Raw genomic sequence first — 27155 nt, 5'->3', positions numbered from 1 at the left:
CATTTGTTGTGTGTGTCAGAACAATGAGGCGCCTGCTGAGTGTTACAGGTGTTACAGCAGTGACACATCTGCTGCTGTCAGGCCTGCAGGTATCAGGCTGTTGTTCTCCTTCATCTCATAGTGGACAGGAATGATTTTTGGAGCGGCACAAATAATCTGTGTGGCATCAGATTTGATGCAGAACAGCTGATTGTTCTGTAAATAGTTTGAAATGTTTATTTAAAAACACCTTGGCTGCATTTTTAGGTAAACAGCTGCAAAAAACTTTGTTTGCCAAACTCAGTTACTTTTTTGAAGAAGTAACTATATAATTAACTGCCCAACATTGGTCATTATTTACTGTATTTGCAGACAGAGTTACAGACTCTCTCCCAGACCACAGACTCATAATACAGTCAGAGTTTTATTAAAAATAAAGAAAGTTGTGTTTTCAAAATTGGAGTTCAAGTTATTTTTCCTTCCAATAGTGTTAACATGCTACAGGTCAATGACTAGATTTCTTTGCATTTTCATTGTAAGTGGGCTAAAGCAGTTAATTAAAAGTCGTCTAACATAAATGTAAATGCTGTAATTTGATTACTTTAATAAACATGTAACTTGGATGGATTGGATGCTGGCGTGACCACAGCGCACACGTCTGCTGTCGCTCACAGCGGTCCAGGGACGCTCAGGGAGTTTGTGTGTTCGCTCAGACACGTGAAACATTAGAGGGAACGTTGGTTGTCACGTGCTGATGCTCGGTTAAAACCTCAGCAAGTCGTCTTGATCACTGCTACCATGTGACTGTCAGATTAGATGTTAAAGTTAATGAGCAGGCGAACAAGTGTACCTAACAAAATGGCTGGAGAGTGTATATGATGATGTGTCTCCTTGGTAACTGTGAGGTCACAGGTGACTGAAATAGATAAAACAAGAGTTTTAAATTTTAAATGTATAAAAACTGCAGTATTTACCGTGCTGGACAACACAGTGCACAGGAGTTTTTATCTGTTTCCTGAAGCTTGCCTAACACACAGCCACATGAGCATGAGCTGGTTCTGCCATCTACTGGTAACAGCAGCACTGGTGTCGTTAACATCTGATGCGCCTGCTCCACATGCATGACACAAGCTGCAGCTCCCTGCAACAAGACACTGATCGATCTTTTTAAGTAACATGCATGTAGGCGTGGAGTGTGCAGGCACGCATCACACATCTTTCTTTCTTACCCTATAAAAATAATCAGTTAACTTCATGCACTCATTTGTAAATAGATGCATTGAAACCAAATTAGAACAGATGTTTCCAGAGTCAGCTTTGGAAACAACAAACTTTATTTGCTATATTCACTGAGATTTAAAATATGATTTACACAGCTGACATTTAAGTTGAATAAAAGGTTTCTGTTCTTACAGCTCCACCTGATGCATCACAATATTGTTGACTGCTTGTATAAGATCAACAATCAAATACGTGCTTTTCTATTCTTTTCTGCCTTCCCAGGGAAGAACGACATCTTTGGCGAGCCCATCAACCTGTATCACCGACCCGGTAAATCCAACGCTGATGTGAGGGCTCTAACATACTGCGACCTTCATAAGATTTTGAGAGAAGATGTTCTGGAGGTGCTGGACATGTATCCTGAGTTTGCAGATCACTTCTGGAACAACCTGGAAATCACCTTCAACCTCAGAGACGTGAGTTTCAAACTCCTCCCACAGCAGACGTCAGTAAAGTCTCATAAGAGTGGCTCGGTTCATAATCGAAATACACAAATAATATCAGCGAGTCCAAAGTTTCTTTTCAAAATTCTTTTTTTGTATTGCCAACCAGCTGATGGGTTTTTGTGGTTGTGCGATGGAAGTTGGTGTGATCACAAAAAGACAACTATGACTGTGAAAGGAAACCTGCCCAAGTGTTTCTGCACGTTATTAATACCTAACATCAGTCCTACTTTTTTATTATTATCATTTTGTAAAACAAAAATGAGAAAATCCAACAAGATGTGCAGAACTCTGAGCTTCATTCACAGGAAGAAGCATTTGTTTTTCTGCCGTCCACAGCAGACAACAGGAGCTGGCTATTTTGTTGTTATACGCATCAACCTGTCAGTGGATGGTTGAGCAGAGGTGTGGGTGCTGTAGGAGTATGAATGGTGGACTGGTGACCTGTTCAGGGTGTGAACACTATGACTGCTGGACATTATTGAACTGGACAAGCGGTTAAGAAAGGTTTGGGTAGCTGCTGCTGCTGATAGCAGGTGCAGCTACCTGATGCTGTCTGTTTCATTGTTGCTCGTGCACAGTTCTGATTGTGAGTGAAATAATTCTGCACAGTGTGTCTTTGCTTTGTCGACAAGCTGCTTTGAATTTGCAGCCACGTTTCTCCTTTTGTTGCCGTGAAAGCCGCAGCATTGGCACGCCCTCGGTGCCTGCTGAGAAAGGAAGTAGAGTACAGAACACACGCGTACACACACACTGCATATTGATGCAACTCAGGAAACAAGTCTATTAATAACACAGCATTTTTTCAAGACTCGGAGCTAATAAGCCACAGTGTGGTGTTGTGTCTGGCTGCAGGTGTGATGGTATCTTTCTTCCATCCATCACCGATGTTGCAAAGAATCCAAGATGACTTATTTTCACTATTTTTACAAATCACACCCCACACTTCTCCTCAGAAGTTAAGTGATGAACGCTGTTTTATATTTCAGACTAACATGATCCCAGGTTCTCCCAGCAGCGACGACTCCAACTCCGGGGGGTTCAACAAATTAAGGAGGCGTAAACTATCATTCAGAAGACGCACAGAAAAAGGTAACCCGTCCTCCCTGGGTCTCATCAGTCAGCGTGTTTCACCGTTTCTCTGCTGAATGTTTACTCTGTGTATTATTCTTGGGCATCATTATTATTAGGAGCCAGTTTTCCTGTTTATGAACCCTGGTTACACAAAGCAGTTAGATAAACTACAGGCATGTTGTACATGTATAAGCGCCCGGGTGACAGGTCGTTTTCTCCTTCTAAATTCAGACAAAGCTGAGATGATTGTAGCTGACTCTAAAAATCTCATGTGCTTAATTAGATCATGACATTACCATGACTCCAGTAACACAGCCAGAAATCTTGGAGCTATTTTTAACCAGGATGTGTCCTTTAACACACAGGACTGCTTTCTTTTATGTGCGCAATAGCTCTAAAATTAGAAACATGCTGTCTCAAAGTGACATTGAAAAGCCAGTTAATGCATTTATTACTTCAGTGCTGGAACATTCCTTATTGTCAGGCTGTTTTAAAAGCTCAAAAGCTGCAGTGACAGGACCAAAGAGGCCATCTTCTTCCCATACTGGCTCCTTTTCATTGGCTCCCTGTCAAAATCCTTCTTCTCACATAGAAATTTTGAATAACCATGCATTAAAGACCCCATAGTGTACCACGTTATAATAACAGAGCTCTCAGACAGACGGCAATCTAGTGTTTCTAAAAGTAGAATGGGAGGCTTCAACTGTCCCGCTCCTCTGGAATCAGCTCCCAGTTTGGTTGCAGGAGCATCCCTTACTAAACCTGTTATAGGTTTAGCTGCTGGTGGGCTTTCCACGATGACGAGTGTTTCTTCTCCGTTCAGTTCTTTTCGCTCCCCTGGTGTTACACATCATTAACGTTTGTCTTCTCTCTCCCACAGTATCTGTTTCTTTCTGTCTCTCTTGTCCCACATCAATCGTGGCTGTCCCTGAGCCCGGCTCTGCCGCAGGTTTCTTCCTGTTAAAAGGGAGTTTTTCCTTCCCACTGTTACCAAGCGCTGCCCATAGAGCACAGTCTGATTGTTGGGTTTTCTCTCCACTGTGTAGGATCTTTACCTGATAATAAAAGTGCCTTGAGGTGACTGCTGTTGTGAATCGGCACTTTATAGATCAGATTGAAATATTTTATCTGCTTGAATGGTCAAAGAAATGCTATATTAATCTTCTTACTTCTAATCCAGCTAGACTGACCATCTTCTCCTTTTTATCCATCTGTGCATCTGTACAGATGATGCAGATGCTGGAGAAATAAAAAAGTCCCATAAGTCTGTGAGACGAAGACAGCGGGAGACGGCCCACAATCAAAAACAGGAGGAGGCGTCTAAGAGGCCGTGGGGGGCACATCGAAGCTCAGTGTCCTCACATTCCAGTGGTGATGAGGTACGACTCCACACTGCCACTGTGACTGTTATACAGGACAGCACTGTAAAAACTGATGTGGATGTTCTGGTCCTGCTCCTCTTATAGGGGGAGGAGTCAGTAGTGACTGGTCTCGCCCCTCCGTCTGCAATGCAAGAGAATCCACACAAGCAAGTCCCGCCCTTTACCGAGAACACCGAGGGTGATGGAGACCCCAAGCCTGGGAACACCTGCAATGCCCTGTCAGGTATGGTACGACAGAAGACACACTCATCCTTTCCCACTGCTTTGCACACTCACATACGCACCCACTCCTCCCCTCTCCACCCTCATATAGGGGCATTCTCAGGTGTGTCCAACATCTTTAGTTTCTGGGGAGAGAGCCGGGGGAGTGGTCAGTACCAGGAGGTTCCCAGCTGCAGCCTTGCCTCCCCTCCACCCCTCAACACACCACTGCACAGCTTGAGCCGCCAGCAACGCAACCAGCTGGACACACGCCTGGACCTGCTGCAGAAACAGCTCAACAGGTACAACTAGCAGGGTTGTTTTTTTCTTTTTTAATGCCTCTACAGAGAGCTTCTCCTCTCGCTGCTGCAGCAGCCCTGTAGCCTTTGGCTCAACGAGGCTCTTTCTCAGGTCCAGTTGAGATCAAACGTTTGTACTCCTCTGTGCTGAGCTGTAGCTGCTGAGAAAGACTATATCTCCACGTTAGCCTCTGCTGATAAAGGTGTGCATGTGGGGGGGACTCTGCTCATATGTGAAAGTGTTGCCGAGTTTAAAATAGCAGCAGACTGGCTCCTAATTAGCCTGAGATAGGACAAAGAGGATGAGATGCAAACTTCTGCACGCGTCCCGCACACATTTATCTACATCTGCAGTGTGACTATGCGCCAAAGCACTTTTTTGCTGAAAAGATAAAAGAAAACTCCTGTGGGGAAAAAGAATTGCTTTACTTTTAACAGACTAACAGCAGGATGGTACGAGAAACGCACCATTAGCAAAACAAAGTTTCAAAAAGTGCATTCGATACGACTCGAATCAGCAGTCTGGTCCATTTATTTTTACTGCTAGCTTCCTTTCTTTTTGAAATTGACATTAATTATAGGTAATCTCTTATACACTGTGAAGGTTAGAGAGTCGCATGTCAACGGACATCGGCGTGATCATGCAGCTGCTGCAGAGGCAGATGGCGCTGGTACCTCCAGCCTACAGCGCTGTTTCATCACCACCTCAGGTAATAACGCACACAGCGTATGGGACTTGTGTCAAAGAATGAACCTCACCGTCGTGGTGGGTCACGCTCGCTAACAAGATGATGTTTTCTTTTCAGGCCTCACCCTACCCAGGTCACGGTCCAGGACCCGGTCCGGGAGATGGAGTGGTTTCTCCTGGTGCACCTCTTGAGACAGACACACTGGCCTCTCTGTCACAGGTGAAAAACGTGCTGGCAAATCTTACCCTGCTGATCTGTCAGTAACATGTTACATTAAATCCCACAAACACTAAATAAATGCTTAATTGATTTATTTAGCATCTTGCACATGTTGTATATTTGGAGTTGAATCAGGTACCTCATCGGTGACACACCCCAATGTGTCCAAGTGAGTGGGAATCATTCTTCATTTCTTCCTGCTGTCTGCAGGAGTGTTTACAGACAGACCTCCCTCCTCCATATATAATATATTCTGTGAAATCTAGCTTTCCCATAAAAATGTTGAAGCCCCAGATTCAACAGTGATGTGATGATGCTACCAAAATACAGTCTGTCCAGAATGTAAACTTCGATATGACGACACGATCCTGAAGTGCAGCATCAGGGGCGTGATCACAGAGCAGACGGCCTCTTTAGCCAAACGATCTGATACCCCCGTGTTGATATGGTGCCTGGATCATCATAATTAATGGTGGTCCAGGTTCAACACTGCAAGAGACCAATCACATTGTTGTGATGTCATAGTTTTGTAACGTTTTGTAATCCCACTCAGCAAACCCAAGCCTGTCTCCGCAGATCTGAACACAGTCGTGTCAATCATGAAACATTTTACATACATATTAACATATCAACACAGCCAAAGCACACGTTTGGGCTTTTTGCAACATGCACAGGTATGAAGTCTTGCATGACTAATTTCTTCTGTTCTTGAAAAGCACAGAACAAATTACAATCCCACTGACCTCTCTCTTCTTTCCCTACAGATCCTGCATTCCCAGGACTTTGAGGAGTTCCCAGCTAAAGCTCTTGACTCTCTGCAGCCCCAGGACACGTCTCTGATCAACACAAGCCAGAGCCAGCTCGCCCCTTCTGGACTGGACGGACTAGGCCAGCATCTCGGACTAGGCGGTGGAGCTGGAGTCGTTTCAGTGGCAGGTTCAGGATCAGGTCTAGGTTTAGAGTTAGGGAGTGGGGAGGGTGCAGTTTCTAGCTTAGGAGCAGGGCTAGATTTTGGTTCAGGGGTATGCATGGGTGCTGGGACAGCTGCTGCAACAGGAGTCTCACCGCTGGATCCTGAAACCCCACGGAGGCTATCGCTCCAAGAACCACAGACACCCCTGGACTCACGGACACCACAGAGACACAGCTCCGACCCAGGGGGGAGCTAAAGAAGACACGGGGATGAGGGGAAGGCGAGTGGGCTCAAGGCAGGGACACGGAGAAAATGAGACTGCTGCATTCAGCAACTCTTTAAGTTCCTTCTGGTTCCACCGCTCCACGTGGCACTTTGGATTTCAGGAGACACCTACTGTACCTGCCACTTAGCCTTTTAGGGCACCCAGCTACTGTATCTTCACTGTCAACCTCTCAATAAGGACTCACTGCCCAGAGAACGTGAAGCCAGGCAGGGGGTTGAGGCCTTTCATTATCTCTTTCTGAAGTCCCACCCTCTTCTCGGGAAACATTTGGAGCTTTCTGAGCCCCACAATGGTACGACCTTTAACCAAAACCACACACTGAGTGAACATCGTCTGGTCTGGACCTCTCAGTCGTCCTTCTTAGGATGTCGCTTTTTTCAGACTTACATATAAACGACTGCTAACTTGTAGAAGAATCCCTTTACTGCTGTATCCAGTGTTGGATGACTGACAAGTACCATCGAAGACAACATTGAACAGAATGACGAAACAAGTAGCCATTTACGTCTTGCACTGAAAATCCTATTGATACGATGATTATTCTATTCTATATGTCCATGGCGCTTCCGATAAACTCTCAAACTGGTAAATTGTAGTGTTAGCTGGCCTAACAGGAGTCCTGCTGTCTCGTCCTGTCATTGGTTCCTTCCCCCTGAAGTCCTACACCCAAGAGGTGGAGCTGATGTTCCACGCTTCCCAAGAGCACACTGGATTGGCTGGTTTGCACCTCAGGGGTGGGAACTGGAGGGTAAAAAGCCATGAATTTTCTTGATGAACATATCAGCTGCCCTGTCATAAACATTGTACAGATTTGCTAGGGAGTGAAGAACATTTGGCACGCTTTGGCAGCGTCACAAACAGGTAAACTGGCAAACTTACAAGTTTTCCACAAGAACAGTGCACCAAAAAATAAAAAACACACAAAAAACAGCTTACTAATTTCACGAGCTACGAGTTGTGACCTTACAGCAAAGTTGTGTTGGATTATTTTTGACACAATGAAGTCAGCAGTGACTGGATACTTGGATGTGTAACGTCACATCAAAGCTCATGCATAAAGGGAAAACATGTCGAGTGATTCTAGTTTATCGTAGGTTGAATTTGCTACCTCAGATTTCATTGGTTCCTTTTTCTCCTAAGCATGCACCCAGAAAGCTTCTACTATGTACATAAGCGTTTGTCATGTGATCCGTAATTACACAAGTTTGCCAGTTTACAACGACCAGCCGAATGCGCCATTATTCTATGTACAGTATAATATGCAAACACTGGCAAGACGACAGGAGCGAGTGTGATTTAATCTTACTACGTGTGTGATAAGTTCAGGTCCAAAGCTTTTTATGTGTGCGTTCGTCCTTGTTTTTGTCTTTCTGTCTGCAGAGCCTGGTGATTAGCACGTTTGCATCCATGCACTGTCAAGGGTCGTTGGTTTTTAATTTCCAAGACAAGTTTTTGTCTAGAAAGAAAAAAAGAAGATGTGAACACCTCCATTAAACAGGCAAATGACAGTTTAGTGTTTGAATTGATAGCACAAACCCTTTACAATGTTGACATCTACAGCTGCAGAGAACACAGGAAGGAGAAACTGCACCTGACAGTTATTTTACAGCATTATTTCAATTACCTCCTACTTTGGAGTCCCAACATCTCATCCTTGTCACAAACTTTTAATGCAGATTCTTGCAGAGGTATGAAAAGGCTGTAATTACTTCATCACACCACTGCTTTATCCATGTGATAAGTTTAGAAACAAACCAGTTTTGTTCTAGCTCATTAGAAATGTACTCTTTGGCAGTCCTTTGATTCAGGATTGACTCTGTTCAGGTACATCAGGAGATGTGTCTGGCTCCATTTAACCTTACATGCAGTGCAGTTATCGACCAAGGGAAGAAGATGCGTAGCTTCAAACTGTTGGCGCTGCCGCCCATCTTAAATATCCATCCACAGCACTTCAGGCTGCACTTCATCAGTTCAAAGCAACAGTAAACATGTTATCAGTAACCAGTTGAATGAATAATGCCATTTCCTTCTGTTTATAAGTGCTTCTTTCGCATGAGCCATACTGTAGACAGACACGTACAGATGTGTTTTTAAAGTTTACCGACGCTCATCATGGACGTGAATGTAAAGGCAATACTGGGCTTTCAAAGGTTTCTTTGGACTACTCTTTCCCTGGCATAGGAATAGAGCTACAGAGCTGCAGCGCTGCGTGTGGACTCTAAAGCAGTTTTGATTAACCCTAACCCCGTGCTGTAACCTAACGCATCAGGTGACGCACACAACAGTGATGTGAATGTCATCGAGGATCGTGGTGTTCCCAGTCCCGAGGTCAGCTGGGACGTAGAACCACAAAATAAATCTGGTTGGATATTTGACAACTTTTCTATGAAGAATTAGTAGAGTCTAAAATGGTAAAGCTAAGCTAAGCTAGCTAAGGTAAGCTAAAATGGTTGCATTCTTAAGCATGGTCCAGTTTCCACTGGTTTGTGGGCAGGACTTTGGAAAAGTTTATCTCACTTGCTTTAGTTTATGTTTAGGTTACTACCCTGTTGAAACACCTGGTCACATTCAATTTTCAACTGATGGTTTGAGGTGTTGTGGAAAAAATGTGACACGGTCTGTTTCCTTCATTGTAATATTCACGCTGTTCAATGTTCAACTGATGTTACCACCATGCTCAACAGTTGGTGGTGTTCTTGGTGTTTCTCCAAGCAAGCCTCGGGTAAATTTCGCCAAGTTTAATGGTGAAGGGCTTCCTTCTTGGACAACAATTTGTCATTCTGCTTGCAAACTGGCTTAGTTACAGACAGTGACAGTGATGTTCGAGCACGTTACAGTTTCCTCTTAGCTGAGCGTAGAAGTTTGAGTCCGACCTCAAGCAGAGCGCAGTTCTTTAGAAGTGACCCCAAGAGATTCTCTGACTCTTCCTCAGATGTACGCCGAGCTTCTTGAAATCTCTCATTGTACTGTGTTAGTCAGTCTGTTGCATTTATGGCTCAAAGGAATGTCTACAAAATGTACATTTCCTACTCTTCACAATGTTTGTTGTGCAGTCATTGCATCCCAGAAAAAGAACACGTCACAGAAATGACTGAAAGCCCGATACTGCCAAATCATTCATATCCAGATGTGCAGAAGCACGTACAACTAGAACTGTAAGGGTCACGAGGATGAGTCTGGGATTCACCGTTAATTACTGTAAATGGCCTAAGGAGAATGGCCTGAGCTTACAAACTGTGTGTCAAAAAGAGAACATCTATGAAGGAATAAACAGCAACACTTTTCCTAACGTGATATAGAAGATGACGCATACACTCTAAAAGATATTACTGGTCATATGGAGTAAAGGTGGAGTCTGGATCTTGTTCAATCTGATATCCCTGTTGGTGTTCATCCTGCTTTATCATTCAATTCAATTTGATTCATACAGCACCAAATCGCAACAACAGTCGCCTCAAGGCGCTTATATTGTGAGGTCGACCCTACAATAATACATACAGAGAAAAACCCAACAATCATATACCCCTATGAGCAGCACTTTGGCGACAGTGGGAAGGAAAAACTCCCTTTTAACAGGAAGAAACCTCCGGCAGAACCAGGCTCAGGGAGGGGCAATGATGTTGGTCCCATCAACATTGCATCTGACCAATGACATCGTCTGAGTATTCAGCTAGCATTACCCCACGAAGTTAGCTAATGATTTTAAAAACTGTCACTAACAAACCAACAAACCTGGACTAACATTACAGTGATGGCACAGGAACAACACCAGTCCAGGGATATGAGATACACCCAGATAGCTCTGGGCAGACAGGTGTTTAAAATCATAAAAGGTGATGGATACTCCTGTATATTCGGGGAAAAAACCAGGTTGTTTTTCTGCATTAATGGTCACTTTTGCACAGTCTTTTTAAGTTCTCAAGATGAAGGAAAACAAACACCCATAGCGTCTTCAAAATGTGTCTTCCCTTATACGCAGTTACATGGAAGGACCCTTTCCTGTACTCCAAAATCAAACGTTGTAATGGAGGAAGAGGGCAAGCTTGTTGTTGAAGTGCAATAGTCCTTTAAAGAGTTGAGACTTGTAGCAGCTTAACCACGTCCATTTGAATTTAAAGCACTTTATTATCATTATTATTTTTAAACAGCGCAGATGTTTAATAAAGACTCAGGAATGTGTCGCCGATGTCACAGGTCTGATTTTCCTTTGTCTCAAAAAACTCAAAACCAACCAATCAGAAAGAAACAAATTGGATGCGCGGTCACATTTCAGCAGAGTTCCCCTTTAATGCAGAAGTGTGAGGATTGTATTTCACTGTGGGTCTACAGTGTTTATTTATTGTCGCAGGATTATGGCGTGTCTGTGGGTTTTTCACTGTTTCAGCATGTAACGGCTCTCTGTGCTCTGTCATTCTTTTGTTCACTCTGTATCGATATTTATTCAGTATTTATCCATATTTAATTAACATTATTGTACTCTGAAAAATTCTCAATCAACTCCTGCCTGCAGTCGAGACCACATTCGGTATCTCTCACCCGTTAGTGGAAATTGCCGGTGTCTGTGCGGTGATTGGGCCGTGCGTGTGCAGCCGCTTCGTAAAGGTGCACTTTAAGTTTGAACCAAAGCAAGCCCGTGCTGTGAACAAACCACTGCTGGTGACATTGTAAACTCTAATCCAGCCCTTTCACTCCCAAAAGATTGTCGTCATTTGAGTTAAGTGCAGAAATGCAGCTGGATTGAGCGTAACTGTAAACAAAGATCTTTTTAAAGTGACTTGATTGGCGAGGGTGTGATGGGTTTGTTAGGACGATTGATGCTGTTTAGTGACGGCACTCTGGAAACAGGGATTCCAGCTTCTTTCAGATGGACTGCAGCTTTTCCTTCTTTTCAGTATTCTATAGTCGAAGCGTGAGTGAAAGCATCGCGGGTGTTTAAAGCTGTTAAGGTGACACTGACCAAATCTGCTGAGCTCTCCTTACTACTGCACCGTACCTGGTTTCACTGCCATCACCAGTTTTGTTTGGTTTGTTCCTACCAGCAGTCCCTGCCTGTGCTCTCCAGGAAACAAAGAACTATCCTCGACCCAGTGGACCTGGCTTCTTTACAAGACTTTCTTTCTTTCTTTCTTTGACAGTGCAGTCAGTGGTGTCTTTCAGCAGTGGGCTCCCACTGCCATCTCATACTGTAGTGAGTCTTCTGTTAGTGTTCAATGACAGTCACCTAGTGGCCTGAACTGTATCTTTACATTCAGAACTATGACCTCAAAACTAGAATGTGGTTGTTGTCGACTCTTCTTCCCTGACCTTGTATGTGACGGTAGACCTTAGTGCTAGAGGACACATTTATGTATGCATACTGCATATTATAACAATAGAGGGTGCACTTTCCAAGAAAAAAGACACCAAGGGAGGGGACGGGGGGATGTTTTGGTTTGTGGGCAGTTTTTGACTTGTGGGGGCAAGTGCTTCTTCCCCTTTGCATTTAGACACACACACACACACACAAAGATAAGAACTGCCTGCGCACTTAATACACATGCCTCCCCTTAACAGCTCTTCCATACTGCTGAGCTTTTTTCAGCTCTCTTCTACTTTCTATGAGTTCTCACAGACTTGCTATTTGTAGATATTTTGCGCACTTGAAGGAGGGAGGGGGGGTTTGGTACCGTTTACACAACACTGGATCTATTCTGCCTGTAAATACCACCTTCTATTACTTGTACAGGAATCAAACTCTTTGGCACTTGTATAGCCAGCACTATGCAGAAACCGAACTTTCTTTGGCATGCTTTGAAATGCAGAATACTATAGAGGAAAATATACAAAATAAATAAAGACTGCTCTAATTTCTTATTTTAAAAAAACAAGGAGCTGTCCATGGTAAAAATGGATGTGACGACGATGACGGTGATGAGGGTGATGAAGCTAAAGACTTTTAATATTGTACACATTTTTACTTGCATGCTGCACTGAAAAATCATCCGGCAAAGAGAAGGTTTGATGTGCAAAGCAGCTGGTTTTTGCTGTATGCTTGCAGACTGTGTGTAGAGTGAAACACTGAATTCTTCCAGGTAACGGGAGAGTCGTTATTTATATAATACATATATACATACTACTTCCAGGTCATGGAAGAGCGGGGTACTGAATAGCTGCAAACATAGTGATCTTAGATGATACAATATTATATTGTATACTTGTATCTTTGGTTGCAAACCACTGTAACAGAGTGATGCATGTGTGGCAGTCCTGGGCAGAACTGTTGACCGTTTCCAAAATATCCTGAAGCACTTGATTCCCCAAACCTGGTCTCCGGGCTGTCTCGCCTGGGGAGGTAAATAAAGTACACCTACATGAAATGCATTTTTGGACCACATCTTGCTGTTTAAGTGTGACGTGGTGAAACCTCTTAGCAATAGCATATCTTTAACACATCTCGCTTAGAAGTCATGACATGTCCCATCAAAACCAGTACTTTCTAATCTTGTGTACTCTGGCAGTCCATGGAATACTGCTTAGCCATAAAACAGTAACGCTAAGCTCGCCAGTGAAGCAGTTCTGAAAACCCGTTTCTACAAAATTGGGAAAATGTGTAACATGTAAAAAACAAAAACAGAATTGAAACCACAAACATGACATCAAATACTGAACAGTTTTTTAACCTGTCTCACTCCCACATATGTCAGGCAACCAGTCACACGATTGGGTTTAAAAAGAAAGCATGGTTACAATGTTTCCAGAGGGCCTGCTGCCATCCTGATGATATCTATTTCAATGAAGGCCTTTGTCATTGTCCACATTCATTAGGACAATGCTAAACATTCTGCAAGTGTTCCAACAGCGCAGCTCTTCAGTAAGAGTCCAGGTGCTGAACTGCAGCAAATCTACATGTTACACATAAACCCAACTTTTTTAGGAAAATCTGGGTTGTCCAAAGCACTAATGATTCATATCAAAGACTGCAAAAGGTTGGAGGGGAAACGGTGATGCTCCAGGTTCTGATTGTGTGATAGCATAATCAAATGGTTGATCTTTATAAAATTTGAAAAATATTTCTTTCAATAAACCTCTTTGAAAGCAGATTCATTGTGACTGGACTGATTTCTGTGACATTAGCTTTGACACTTCTCGAACATTTTAGCAAAGAAAAACACCTTTAAATCGCACCGGTTACTTTTGTGTGAGGTTGCTTTAAAAAGCACGTTTTCACACGATTCTACGCAGTTGTGTAAAACTATGCACACGATTATTGCTCCCAGAGGAATTACAAGGCTAAACAGCAGCCAGGTGCTGATAATCAAATGCACTTGACTCAAGTGTGAGCACCTTTACAAAGACAGATGTTTCAGCAGGTCGGGGCATTCAGGTGTGTGTCAATGCAATACCAAGCAGGAAAGGCATCAGCAATGACCTGCCTAAGAGCAATTGTTGGTTCTTAGCAATCTGGGAAGAGTTATAATTACAATATACAAATATACAATTTCAAGTCCATTATTCTACAGCAAGAAAAAATATTCACACGTGGGAAACATTCAAGATAGACGGACTTCAGCAAAGGACAAACGTTATCAGAAAAAATGCATAAAACCCAAGAGCTACATCTCAGACTACAGGTCTCAGTTAATGTGTGAAATGTTAATGTTTATAATAGTACAACTACAAAGACATAAAGCAAATATGGCTTTTTTTGGAAGGGAGAAACGCCTCTTAAAAAAGTATACATTTACAAAGCTTCATCTGAACAAATCACAAGACCTCTGGAACAATGACCTTAGGACCGATGAGACCAGTGTGGAGCTGTTTGGCCATAATGCACAGCATCACATGTGGTAAAACCCACTCTTCATACAAGGAGTTGAGTAACGTGATGGAGGGACGATGCTTCACAGAGGCAGGACTGGGCAGCTCGCAGTCACTGAGTCAACTATGGAGACCTCTGTGTACTAAAGTCTTCTAGGATCAAATATGATGATTGAGCTAAAGCTTGGCCAGAGCTTGGTGATGCAAGAGAGCAATGATCCCAACCACAGCACCACATCTACATCAGAATGGCTGAAAAAGAACAAAATCAAGGTGCTGCAATGACCCAAAGTTTAGACCTCAACCTGACTTACATGCTGTGGCAGGACCTTAAGAGTGCTGCGTAAAAATGAATGTCCACGAACTTCAATGAACTGAAGCAACACTGTAAAGCAGAGTGGATTAAAATCCGTCCACAGTGCCATGTGAGACTGATACAAGTTATGACTGCTAAAGGTAGTTCTATAAGCTCCTGAAACTTTGGGTGTATTTTGTAAAAAGCACAAGTTTGACAAGAGATGAATTTATATAGTTGCATGTGTGTATATGCACGAGCAGGTCTGGAGTATTGTAACCACTCTACGGCCAAGCAGGTGGCGGTAAGGTAAGCTTTCCACCACAAGGCGTCACTATAGACCTGCACTATGTCAAGTGGGGCATTTTTCCGCTTTTGATTTTTCTGTGGCTTTTTGCAATCTCACCCCCAGAGAAGACACGCTTCCTTGCTCCAGTTTGTGAATCAGATCCAGCAGATTAGGTGGCGAGTTGTAGTAAATTAAATCGGCTGTCACTTCTGTCCCCACTACCCCCAAAAGCAACACAGTCCAAGTCAACTACTTGTATTTATACCATCAACATTAGTGGACGCGTGTGGGTTACACTTCCCCTTGGGTCTCTGTAATTTCTGTAGTTCCTGTGATTCCTGTTTAGCCGCTTGGTAACATTCCTCTGATCGGGGCGGTGCAGGGCGTCTTCCTGGGCCGCGGCCGTATCCAGAGTTCGTTCCCCGAGGCGATTGGACCGGCACCGTCCCGTAAAAGGAGTCAAACTTTTCTATTGAATGCACACGGTGTCTGTCAAAAGCCAACACGGTGAGAAAGGGAGCTTCCCGGGATTCAGACGTTTTGATTGGACAGTAAGGCCGTCAAGCAGAGTTTTAGTCTTCGTGCGATTGGTTAAAATGAGAGCCAGTTCGCGGTATCGTTTTGCGATTGGAGTAGAGGCAGTTCTGGGGGCGGGGCATATTTATGCAGCGTACACTCTTGGGTGGGCGGATCGTAGCGGTGACAGCGACGCTCGGAGACTCTAGACAAACTGTCAAAAAGGAGACAACTAACGGTGAGTGACGCTGAAAAATGAACGTCCCGTTTTGTGTGGTAACGCCCGGTGTGTGCACTGAGCGCGGGGTCGGTGGGCGGAAAGCCGCAGTCTTTGTTGCAGTGAACTGACGGTGATTTTGGATGAGTGAGCTCACAGGGCGCATCGCAGCAGGGACTGAGTACGGGTGTGGGTTAATGCTGCCTTCAGGTGCGCCTCGGACACTTTTACTTTCTGAGAAGAAGGCTGCAGAATTAGCACGCTTATGCTTTAGGCTAGTTAGCACCATGGTGGTATTGTTGTCGTTAGTTTTTTAGGTTTTGTTTCTCCCTCTGAATGTCCGCTTTGCCTTCGTATTATCACAGTAGTGAGTAGATCGCGTGCATCCGTGCCACTGTTCCCGACCGCTATAGAGACAGCGTGGTGAAGTTGCACTGTCACAGCAGACTCCCACACTGTTACGCAAGTTTCCCCTTTATATGTTTCTGTTGCATCTGCCCATTCATTGGCACTCTGCAAGAACGACCCCGTGAATAAAAACAATCCTCCTTACCCTGTGCTGTTAGAGTGCATAGCATATGGGGTTCCTCCGAGCTTCGAGGAGGACAGACTACGCGAGCTGTCCTGTCAAGACATTTTGAGCAGCCAGCACTTCATTTCATGCACAGATTGCAGCTTTTTTTTGTCATGGTATGGCATGGCCAGTCATGGTAAAAAATATGTTTTTCCCACAGCTAAAAAACAAAAGTGAAACTAACACAGCAAGTGCCAAAGTGCTTTTTCTAGTAGCCACTTTTGAAGCTGGCTCCCAAAGGGAGTCTAACATTAAAATGCTCAACATACCAATATTTTTAAAAAGCACTCTCTTTCACTCTCTGTGGATAAAAACTGTATGGTGGGTGGGATTTTCCTCATAGCTTTAGCTGAAAACTTGCCACCCCACCCTCATGCCCAGATACGGTCACATCTTGGTCCAAAAACCAATGTGGTGAAGGACTAAAACTCGTGTTTGTGTTTTATAATGCAGAGTTCAACCGTTAGCAGATGTCATGGTTGCAACGTCCATCTTTTATGTACAGTGTGTGAGGAAAGCAGTGTGTAGCAAGCAGACCGTTGAACATGCTCAGCTTTACTTGAGGAACAGTGGCCCACACTGGTTTTCAGACTTATTGGAGAAGCCTTCTTTATGCTGGCTCCTCTGTAGTGTGTGTGTGTGTGTGTGTGTGTGTGTGTGTGTGTGTGTGTGTGTGTGTGTGGAAAGGATAGTTATAGGTAGCACAAAAGCTTCAGGAGTTGTATGGACTGAGCATTGAACTATTTGTTATCGAACCCTTTCAGAGGAATATTCACTGAGTAATGTTTTGGTCTGCAGCTGCACGTGTTGTAGTCTCTGTGAGACCCCTCTGCCTGCCACGCACTCTCATCCATGACACATCCAATTTTCAGAGAGATGCTGTATCTGCTGGCACTGTTGTTTTAACTCTTATCACAGCTTGTTACACTGTTACACTGCTCTTAATGTTGCTAATGGTTGTTTAATATGTAAAGAATAAACCCCAGGCTTTCCCTATTATGGCAGAAATTGGGTAGCAACACAGTATAGGTTGGATATCAGTGTGAGAACCTATCGGCCGTGTTGACTGATGTCAGCATATCTGCAAACAAGATGGATTTGCTGATGTCACTGTCCCACATTTATCTGCTGTGTCACACTGTTTCTGCTCTGGCCAAATGTTCAAGGATAGTGTGGTGAATTCTGTCATATGTCACAGTGAAGGTTTGTTTCCTTGGAGCAGACTGGGTGGGGACAGCACCATCATGCCGAGTCATAGTTATCGTCCCACTGATAGTTGCTGAATAGCATCGCCTCGTTAGCCAAGAATAAAGCTGTGACTGTCGTACCTGTAGAGGATTCTTAACGCAGTAGCACATCGTCCGTATGTCAAACCTCGGCTGTCTCGGAGCGTTCCAACCAGGTTTGAGGAGAGATGCCAAATTGCAATTAAAAGCAAAAAAATGAATTTAGCTTCATCCCTAATGCACCAATCACTTTCCAGCTTGAACCCACATCTGTCCATCTTAATTAGTGGGTGGAGCTTGCTCAGTTTTCCTAACAGCTTCATTCTGTCGTCAAGCTAGTCGTTCTTTGGGCAACAGGATTGCATCATCACTATATGTGACACAGCACAGGAACAGCCTAGTAGTGATGTAATCAAGAACAACCGGGCTTTCCGTTATTGCCCACATGCGTCCTCTTTGCGTCATTGTCTGCAGAGAAAACGAAAACTATGTCTGGAAAGTTTTATTGAACGGGTTCTGATGTGTGAGCTTCAAAACGATGATGAGCCGCTCAGTGCAGCCTCGTGTGAGCTGGCCAGTCAGTCAGCGAAACTTAGTGATGCTGGAAACCTTCCACGTTTAGCCTGCGGCGCTAATGCTGTCAATCAGTCGGTTACATCTTGTAAACTTAGTGAAGTTTTTATTACAAGTTAATTGTATTTTTTTTACCAGAGTGATGTATTTGAGTATTTATCAGGTTGCATCTTTACCAAACACCTTCAAGTATTGAGCATCTATATGAGTAGATTGTGGGCTTGGATTCTGCATGCTGCGTCACATCAGGTGTTTCTGCAGGTTTTCTGTGTTGAATGTCATTTGGTAACTTTTTTTATTCTGCTGTTCCAAACACGTGTGCATTGCCTCCTTTACATGCAACCTTGCGCCTCCACCTGCACTGCAGTTTAGCAGTGAATTTATCACAGAAATTGATATAAAGAGCACTGACAGCAGAGGATTGACCCTCGGTAGCAGCCTCCCTCCCTTCATCACTCCTTCTATCCAGATTACTCTCCAATCCTGTAGCAGCCAGATTACTGAGTGGTGGGGAAATAAGAGGTGGGACTGATCTAAGGCCCTGGATGATTATGGACCTGATCCAGTCACATCCCTACAATGTCCTGATGCTGTAAGTCCACCAGCAGCCCTGACGGTTATCAAACAGTGATGTCTGTTTGGTGAGCTACTGTCACTCCAGCTTTCACAGGAGTGGCTGAAACACTGGGTGTTTGTGTCTGATCATTTCCTTTCTAGGGTACGATGCACATCTCCTGTTCTCTGTGTCGCTGAAACAGTTTTTTATGTTTTACTCTTGTTCAGAAGAGAAAGTACCTCAAAAGTCTTTTACTACATCTGTTTGATAGAAGAACGGCAGCACCGAGCGTCTGCCAGAGCCCACGTTTCCACTGGAACATCTGGTTTCTTCTCTTCCTATTTTATAACTCTACAAGTTCCCAACTTTTCATATTCTATTACAGGACATCTGCCACTGTCTGGCCACATTTGGGGGAAATAATTCAGCAGGGGAACATTTTTCTGACGATTGTTGGCCCGATTATTGAACCATTTGTGAAGATTCGCAGCAGTAGTTGTCGTCCTTCTCATCAAGCTTCACGCTGATGGTCTCATTCCAGCCTTGTGCAGGTTTAAAATCCTGTCTCTGACGTCCTTTGGCAGCTCTTTGGTGTTGCTCATGACTGTGGAGAGGTTGAGATAGAAGGAATGAATAGAGGGACCAAAACCTCTCGTACAGTTTCTTCCCCTCTGGACTCGTGAACAACAACCGTATGACTGTTGGCACCACAAACACACGACCCTGCACGGTGTTCACTGCATCTGCTCCATGTTTGCACTGATCGTATGTCTGTCTGCTTAGCACTTTTAATTTTTATGTTTATTTAAGTGTTGTCTTACAGTATGTTTTGCACTAAGTACTGCAGCAATTTCCTAATGTTGTAAACCTGGTTCTGGTTCTGTGGACGGCTTGATAAACATGACCAGTAGAGATCAGGATCTGTACCTCAGAGTGTTTGTGATCTGTGCACACACATGCACACAGTCTGTGGAAGCCAACGTTCTGGTCAGATACTTATTTCCTCAAAGGCATGCAAATCGATTTGTAACCTTTGTCTCACGTTTCTCTGGATTTTCTGTTTCTGTTCTGTCTCTCCATTAAGATGAAACTACCATCAAAATCGGAGGCTGTCCAGTTCTTACAATTACAGCTGTAGGAACTGATTATTTCAGCAGGGGATCAAATAATTAATTCCATCACTGTAATACCCAGCTGCCTCTTGCCAAAGTCAAATACCACTCAGTAGTTTTAAAGCTGTGCACAGTTTGGATTTCTTGGAAAAACTCTGAGATGGGACTTGATGGTAGCCCACTGCTGAAGTAGGCAGTGCAGATCCACGGCTGAAAACACTGTAAGAAAAACTGCAGTTGTGTGCCAAAATCCAGTGTGACAACTAAGATTTGTTTAGGGAGTGAAAAGAGACCATCTAGTAGATTAAAGCTGAAAGTCTGGACTTTATCCGAGTTGTTTCATTTAAAGTCAGTGTGGTAACGTACAGAACCAGAATGTCTCTGTGCAGATATTTATGGACCTCACTGCTGTGTTACCTTCACCGACTGTGGCACCTGCCACACTTCAGCTTTGCCTGGTCACATACCTCGTCACCAACACAAGGCTTCTGTAACCTTGTGAAAACTGAATGTTGGCGTGTCAGTAGACTGACTTTCAATCCTGCATCATTAGTAGGGCTGTGCGACATGACCAGAGTCTCATATCCCGATATAAGACATTTATCGTCCTGGCAACGATATAAATCACAGAAATGTAACATTTTCTGTAGGGCTGCACGATTTTGCATAAAATGAGAATCACGATTTCTTGGCTTAGAATTGAGATCACGATTCTCTCACGATTCTCTTTTCCAGTATAAATATTTATTGCACGTATTAACTGCACATCAACTTCATAACAGCTGAGACTGAACATAAAAACAATAAATAAACATAAAAACAACAAATGTCTCACGTTTTGTTGTTGCTGCAAAATGTTGTACTGCTTGAAATTCCGTCTCCACCGTCGCTCGACGCTGCGTGTATAGAGCAGGTAGTGCAACAATAGAAAAATAGTTGCGGGACGGCACTGTGTAGCGTTTGTCTAGGGTGTTGATCGTTTTCCTAAATCCCTCGTTTTGCACAGTGTTGATGGAGCCATATCTTTGGTCAGGTGATAAGTAATAGCCTCCGTAATTTCTTTGTGCCTGCGGGAGTTCGACGTGTATAGGGAAGCGCTGTATAAGGTTCCCGTTATTGATGTTTGGGTGGTTGACCGGGACGGATTTTCTCCTGTCACTTTCTCGTCATCCCTGACGTGCTCTCCGTTGTTTTTCCTGCTAATTTTAGCATCACACGGCACAGCTTCTGTATCACGTGGTATAAGGCTCCGCCCTTGTCATTTGTTGAGCAGGAAGAGTGAGCGCTTGTTTTCATGCAGAGTACGTCCCGGATCAAAATGCGGCACAATCGTCGTATTTTTATTTTTTTTTAATCGTTGTCATTTGGAAATGAGATCGCACATAAGTATGAATCGAGATCGCGATTTTCTAACGATTAATCGTGCAGCCCTCATTTCCTGTAAATTCTGTGAGTCTCGGGCAGCTCGACTTGCGTGAAGTGTTTCCAGCTGGGCGTCGTGTAGCTGCAGTCGAGTGTTTTAACCGCTGAAACGATACGTTTTTAGACAGAAGTTGTAACGGCCGCTGTTTTCTTTCAAAGTTTGAGTCTAAGGTTTATTTTTTAGCACCTGACGGCTCTTTTTTTCTTCTCATCCGTAAACTCTCTGCATCTTTCACGTGATTCAGTTTATTTTGAAAAGTCTCAACAGGATCTTGAGCTTTATTGTGAAAGGTTTAGTAGAAAACAAACAAGCGGACAGCGGAGCCACGCGATGGTTTTACCGTCATTGTTGCTAACGACAACACGTAAAAACACACACTTGTCCGTGTGGTTATATTAAATATAAGAGAAAGAGAGTCACTACAGTCACCATCAGAACCATGAACAAATATCGCTGTAAACAGTTTATTTTACGACACCACGAAACAAACGATGGCGTCATAGATAACGATGGACGTTTTTATATCGTCAGCTGATTTATATGGTTATATCGAACGGGCCTAATCATTGGTGAGGAGCATGTTTGTGGGCGTTGCGTGTCTGGCTGAACTGGTTCTGTCGCTGGCACATGTCACAGGCTGCCAGCTGCATTTATTGTCATAATAAATTTCCAGAGTGAAGCTTATTCTCTTACAGCTTGTTGGCCACGCACTGAGACCTCGCTGCTACGTAGGTCGGCTCATGTATGGTGAAAACTCGTTAATGTGCTGTCGCTGGATTGGTTTCTTCTCCTTCTTTTCCACTACTGTAGCATGTGAAGGATGATCACACAGTGCTGAGGTTTATTTCCTGTTTTAAATCTCTCAAGCTTGGGTGGAATTACTAATGCTGCTTTTATCTTTTGTTGGATTGCATGTGTTTAAATAAATAATCAGCCCAAAGCATGCACGGACACTCCCTGAAATGACAGGTGATCTAAAAAACTAAAAGCATTTGTTGACACACGTCGAGTGTCCGCAGCTGCAAACATTTGGCTGTTTTCCCCCAAGAATGAAAAGAATCATTGAGCATATCAGAGAGTAAAGTAGCATAAAATATGTGACAGGTCTTTGTGGGGTAAATGTTGTGAAACTTTGAATGAAAAGGTCTCTTATTGTTATGAAGAAGATTCCTTTTTCCTAACCTAAAGACTCTAAATCAAACAGTGAGTGAAGGTCAGGTAACCAGGGTAACGTCGTCTCTGAGGGTGCAAACAACTCTTACTTTACAAATTACACACATGGCACACTTACATGGGATTAGCTTAGACAACAGACTCCACAGTTGTCCCATATTTATAAAGGGTAGCTTTTGTTTAGCTGGTGTAAACCTGTCGTGAAATGCAGATGTAGGAGTTTTCATTTCACAGGAGTCGTATTTTCTAACCCACAGGTTCCTCTAATAATACCAGTCCTGTGCAAATAAGCATGCACTGCACAGAGCAGGAAACCTGCACCTTAATGCTTTAGCTGGATGAGGTTTGGCTCGACCCCAGATTTGTTAGTTCGTCAAAAGCGATGTTGGCTCTGTTGTCACAGCCACACATCTGTAAGGTCAAACCTACTGACGAGGTTGGTGTGATGTAAACTACATGAAATGACAGCCGTAAAGAGCTGTGGCTGCTCCGCTCTGGCATCAGGCACTGGTTGCCGTTTAATGCTGCGGATGCAGTTTAGTAGAAACTCATTCATAAACGTTTCCCTTTCATGCTCAGAATAACTACGAAAATGTTCAGCGCTGCGTTCAGTGGCTAAAGGTAGAGGTCTGAAACCAGGCTCGGTCGGTGCTGGCTCTGCAGCCCAGGCTTTTATACTTACGTCCAGTAAATCTTTGATCTGTGTGTGTTAATCTATTTGGTGTTTTTGTACTTTTAGGTTTAATGCTCACTCTGCAGTCATTTATCTTTGAGGAGCCAGGACAGCTTGGCTGGGCTTCAGCAACAAACCGACTGGTTCAGGGTTGGAAAAAAGATCAGTCTGGGTTTAATCTTAAAATAATACAAACTTGTAGGATTGTGAGTGTTGGTCTGCTCTTGTTTAATATCTGATTGGTTGATGTTCATTAAAAAAAGACTAAAAATGCCCAAAGAGAGACTTAGGAAGGAAGAAATAAAGGAAGGAAGGGCTGAGGAGGGAAATAATGAGGCAGGCAGGGAAGGGTGGAAGGAAAAACAAGTTCTTAGTTACTGCGATGGAGTTTGTCTGTGGAGTGTCATCCTTGCCCTCGTTCTCTTCATCCTGACACCTGAAACACTCACCTCACCATGGCTGACATCACGATTGTTTTAAAATCTGAAACTATGTCAGAGAAAGCCCCCAGCAGTCACGTGAAACTCAATATTAGATTAGGTTAGAAGTGGGGTTTAGGAAAGCCGATCAGTGCTCCACAGTCAGATCATCCGACTAAAGCAGGATACTGTCTTTAAGGTCATTCCAGCCTCTGTCTAGGAATCAGGAAGCAGAGGAAATCCATCATCCATGTGACTGTGTGCAGCCAAACAATGCAGACGGCAGTTTAGTGTGGGACTCCGTCATAATCCTTACACAGTGGGGCCTCCCCGTTCTTTCAAACCTGAAAAGTTGAAGCTTTTCTTTGAATGTGCGTCCTTTCCTCCTGAGCTCGGCCCGACCTGCTCTTCTTGATCCCTCAGCTGCCACGCTGCAGCTTTGGTGTCAGGAACACGGAGGGCCAGCTGGTACGTTTCAGCATTTCTCTCGGTGAAGTCTGAAGTAGATCACTTTGGTGTAAGTTATAGATTATCACTCCTAACTTAGCTACACCCCAGCACTGAAAAGGCGTGTGGGTGGAAAGCTGTCTGTGCCTTGTTTCACAAGTCATATTTACCTGTCAGGACAAGACTGCTGTCACATGCTCGGCCACCTGAAGGGAATCAGTGAGATATTATCTGTGCTCAGTCTGGCAGCAGACGGCTGTTTTACTGCAGTGCACCAGAGTCCGTTTAAGAACAAGTTCTTTATGATAGGTACATGTTTTCATCTTTACGATGAGACGATCTGCTGCACCTGCTGCTTTCTGGCTCGTCACTTATTGGCTCTTTGGTAGGAGGGGCGGGACGACTGCCATCTATTCATTACAGAACTCCCTTATACGTTTCCCTTTAGGGTCTGTGGATGTTTCCTACGTATTAGGTCTCCAAGGCGCACAGCAAGGGCAGTGGGTGTGTAACTCAGCGAGCGAGTGACATAAAATCTGTGCCAAATCTTACGTCACTGTCACAACTTTGGGTTTTCATTTGTTTGTTAGACAGTATGGTGAATAAATCATCGACTTCATTAGTTTCTTTTGCTTTGTAGTTTCCTCAAAAGGAAGAAAACGAGCTAAAGCTTCATTTGGACCCACACCTCCCAGCCCATTGAGGGGTGCTTAAATATTTAACTATACAGGACTAGAACACAGCCGTACACTCTACCACACAGATGGAAGCATTTAGGATTGGAAGCCATCAGCACCACACTGGTAAATATCCGGACCTGCCTGTAACACTTCCATCCTGATTATGTAGGACTAAATGTATTTTACTGTAAAGTCGTTGAAATGATGATTCCCTGTTGATGAGCGTGCTAACACTCATCAACAGTCTGAACCACACTCGACTGGCTGGGATTGACTCAGCTTACATCGAGGCATCAGTCACAGGTCAGCATGCTCATATTCCTCCAGTGTTCGGAAAGCGTGTTGGCAGACGAGCGTGCAGTCCGGCAGGTGGTCAGGTCGTAGTTTGTCCAAACTTGAAATGAGTTCCTGCTGTTCACCAACAGAGTTTTATAACGTAATGAGTTTGAGCTCATTACGAATTATTTTGAAGGAGCTAAGAACCGAGCGAACTTCTGGTCCTCAGCGATGTGTCAGATCCTGAGCCCGTTTCTATCAGGCATGAGTTCAGAGAAACACAAACACTCCTTTCTCTTCCAGGAAGACAGAGGAAAACATTTTGCTTGACTCAGGTTCACCTCTTAACTCTCAAAGAATTATTTATCACTATTGATTTCATGCTGAGTCAATATGGCAGCCATTACATGTTGTGCACTGTTACAGAGGTCAGACTTCTTAGGGGATGCAAAGCAGTTCATCAGTGATGAAGTCGAAGATCCCCGGTTCCATCCTGGGGGAGAACACAAATGCCTTTGGGGTTGTGACGGGCATCCGCCATAAAAATGTGCCAATCAAATATGTGATGCTACGTGCTGTGACAACTCCGTGTGAACGAAGCAGCAATGCAAAGCAGCTTTATTCTATTCAGCCATCACCCATTATGACTGTACCCACTGGTGATGATTCAAAGACATGCCGTCAGTGGGGTTAGGTGAGTGCCGGTGGTCGTCTGTCACTCTGTGTCGGCGACCTGTCCAGGGTGCACCCTGCGGTAGCTGGGACAGGCTCCGGCCCTCCCTGCAAACCTGTACTGGATAAGTAATTAATGAGTACAGTCGACAAAATAGACCCAAGCCAACTACTTCATGTTCTGTTTTATTCTCTGCAGCCATAATAGTAAAGCAGGAGATAAATGAATAAATGTAAAACATATCAAATGAAAACAATAAAAGTTGATGAATGGAAATGTAGAGATATTTAATTATGTTGTTTTCTTTACTGAAATAATGTACTTTGAAATGCACGTAGCATTTGTATTTATTTATTGTTTATTAATATCAATGACATGGATAGATGCATATTGTTTGTAGTGTATGTACCAGCCTGTACCATCGATGGTTGTTGTTTTGTATCAAACGTTTTATGCTGAGGACGTAAAGAAACGTTAATCTGTTAAAGCAATGACAAAATTCATTCTTATCTTTATCACACTACCTTTAAACATTAAGCCAGTTCCAAATTATTGTAGCACAACAGATGAACATTGACCAGTGATATAATTCTTATTTGCAGAAGACCCACCAGTATACTGGCTGGGCACCGGCACTGGGATCAGCTTTATTGACTGCCTTCGACGTATCAAGGCCTCGTGCCCGCTGAGTTGTTTACATTTTGAGTCGTTCCTGGTCCCGTGTGAAGGAGCTCCTGCACTTTCGGGACTTTCACACAGGATGTGGGATGCATTATGCTCACCGCTGGCTTCACCGCGCTGCTCGAGAGAGCCACAGAGGACGGAGCCAAAATCTCCAGCAGGTTTCAGAGAGCTGTAATGCATCTGTGCATCTACTGCACACAGCCGTTTGAAGCTGTTCAGAGCCTGTGTGTGAGAAGCTGCTACACATGTCCAAGACAGTGTTTCCCTTTGGTCTCCACACAGACACGATGGAGTCCTCGTGTTATACAGTACACAGAAAAACACCATTTCTTCATTCTTACCTTCCCTGCCCACTGCTGGCTGCATGCCTGTGTGGGTTCAGTGTGCAGTTCAAAGTTCTGATTCGTTTCCATTAATAATAAAGGTTTTCAGAGCTTAGTGCAACTTGAGCAAAGTCCTCCGTGGAAACGTCTTCGTCAGGCTGAGAGATGAACGACGTGATGTAGCAACCGACAGCGCTAGTTTGCAAGTGTGGCATTGACTGATCCCTAAATAACTTCAGCAGCCCACAGTGCCACGGACTTTCCACAGCAGCATTGGTCTGCCTTACAGGACAGTTAATGCTGCTGTTACTGTACTGCAATAAATAACCCAGCTTAACATTTCTTGAATCATGAAAACTCTGATTTAGAAAGGTGGAGGTTCCTCCTGTGATCATTAGGTGATTTTATACAGGTGTGTGTGTGTGTGTGTGTGTGTGTGTGTGTGTGTGTGTGTGTGTGTGTG

General features: G+C 43.8%; 2 protein-coding genes across 11 annotated transcripts in view; both read left to right on the top strand.

Moving 5' to 3' along the window:
• The window catches only part of LOC102293066 (potassium voltage-gated channel subfamily H member 2), a 123103-nt gene extending 112833 nt beyond the window's left edge, over nucleotides 1–10270 (top strand). For both annotated transcript variants that reach the window (XM_005947244.3, XM_005947246.3), the window contains 8 exons: nucleotides 1483–1676; nucleotides 2693–2795; nucleotides 4005–4156; nucleotides 4244–4382; nucleotides 4473–4662; nucleotides 5264–5369; nucleotides 5466–5567; nucleotides 6332–10270. In XM_005947244.3, the coding sequence (XP_005947306.1) occupies nucleotides 1483–1676; nucleotides 2693–2795; nucleotides 4005–4156; nucleotides 4244–4382; nucleotides 4473–4662; nucleotides 5264–5369; nucleotides 5466–5567; nucleotides 6332–6736 (1391 nt within the window). In that variant the 3' untranslated portion in view covers nucleotides 6737–10270. The remainder of the gene's footprint in view (nucleotides 1–1482; nucleotides 1677–2692; nucleotides 2796–4004; nucleotides 4157–4243; nucleotides 4383–4472; nucleotides 4663–5263; nucleotides 5370–5465; nucleotides 5568–6331) is intronic.
• Nucleotides 10271–15795: 5525 nt separating this feature from the next.
• Nucleotides 15796–27155, top strand: part of LOC102294047 (microtubule-associated protein 4) — a 163263-nt gene continuing 151903 nt past the window's right edge. For all 9 annotated transcript variants that reach the window (XM_042214063.1, XM_042214069.1, XM_042214065.1 and 6 more), the window contains exon 1: nucleotides 15796–15901. In XM_042214063.1, coding sequence (XP_042069997.1) covers nucleotides 15811–15901 — 91 coding nt within the window. In that variant the 5' untranslated portion in view covers nucleotides 15796–15810. The remainder of the gene's footprint in view (nucleotides 15902–27155) is intronic.

Source organism: Haplochromis burtoni, unplaced genomic scaffold (assembly GCF_018398535.1).
Source record: "Haplochromis burtoni strain Fernald_Lab_line unplaced genomic scaffold, NCSU_Asbu1 Contig_513, whole genome shotgun sequence".
In the NCBI taxonomy this organism is placed as follows: domain Eukaryota; kingdom Metazoa; phylum Chordata; class Actinopteri; order Cichliformes; family Cichlidae; genus Haplochromis; species Haplochromis burtoni.
The sequence above is the reverse complement of the archived record's forward strand: the minus strand, read 5'-3'. Positions and strand labels throughout refer to the sequence as shown.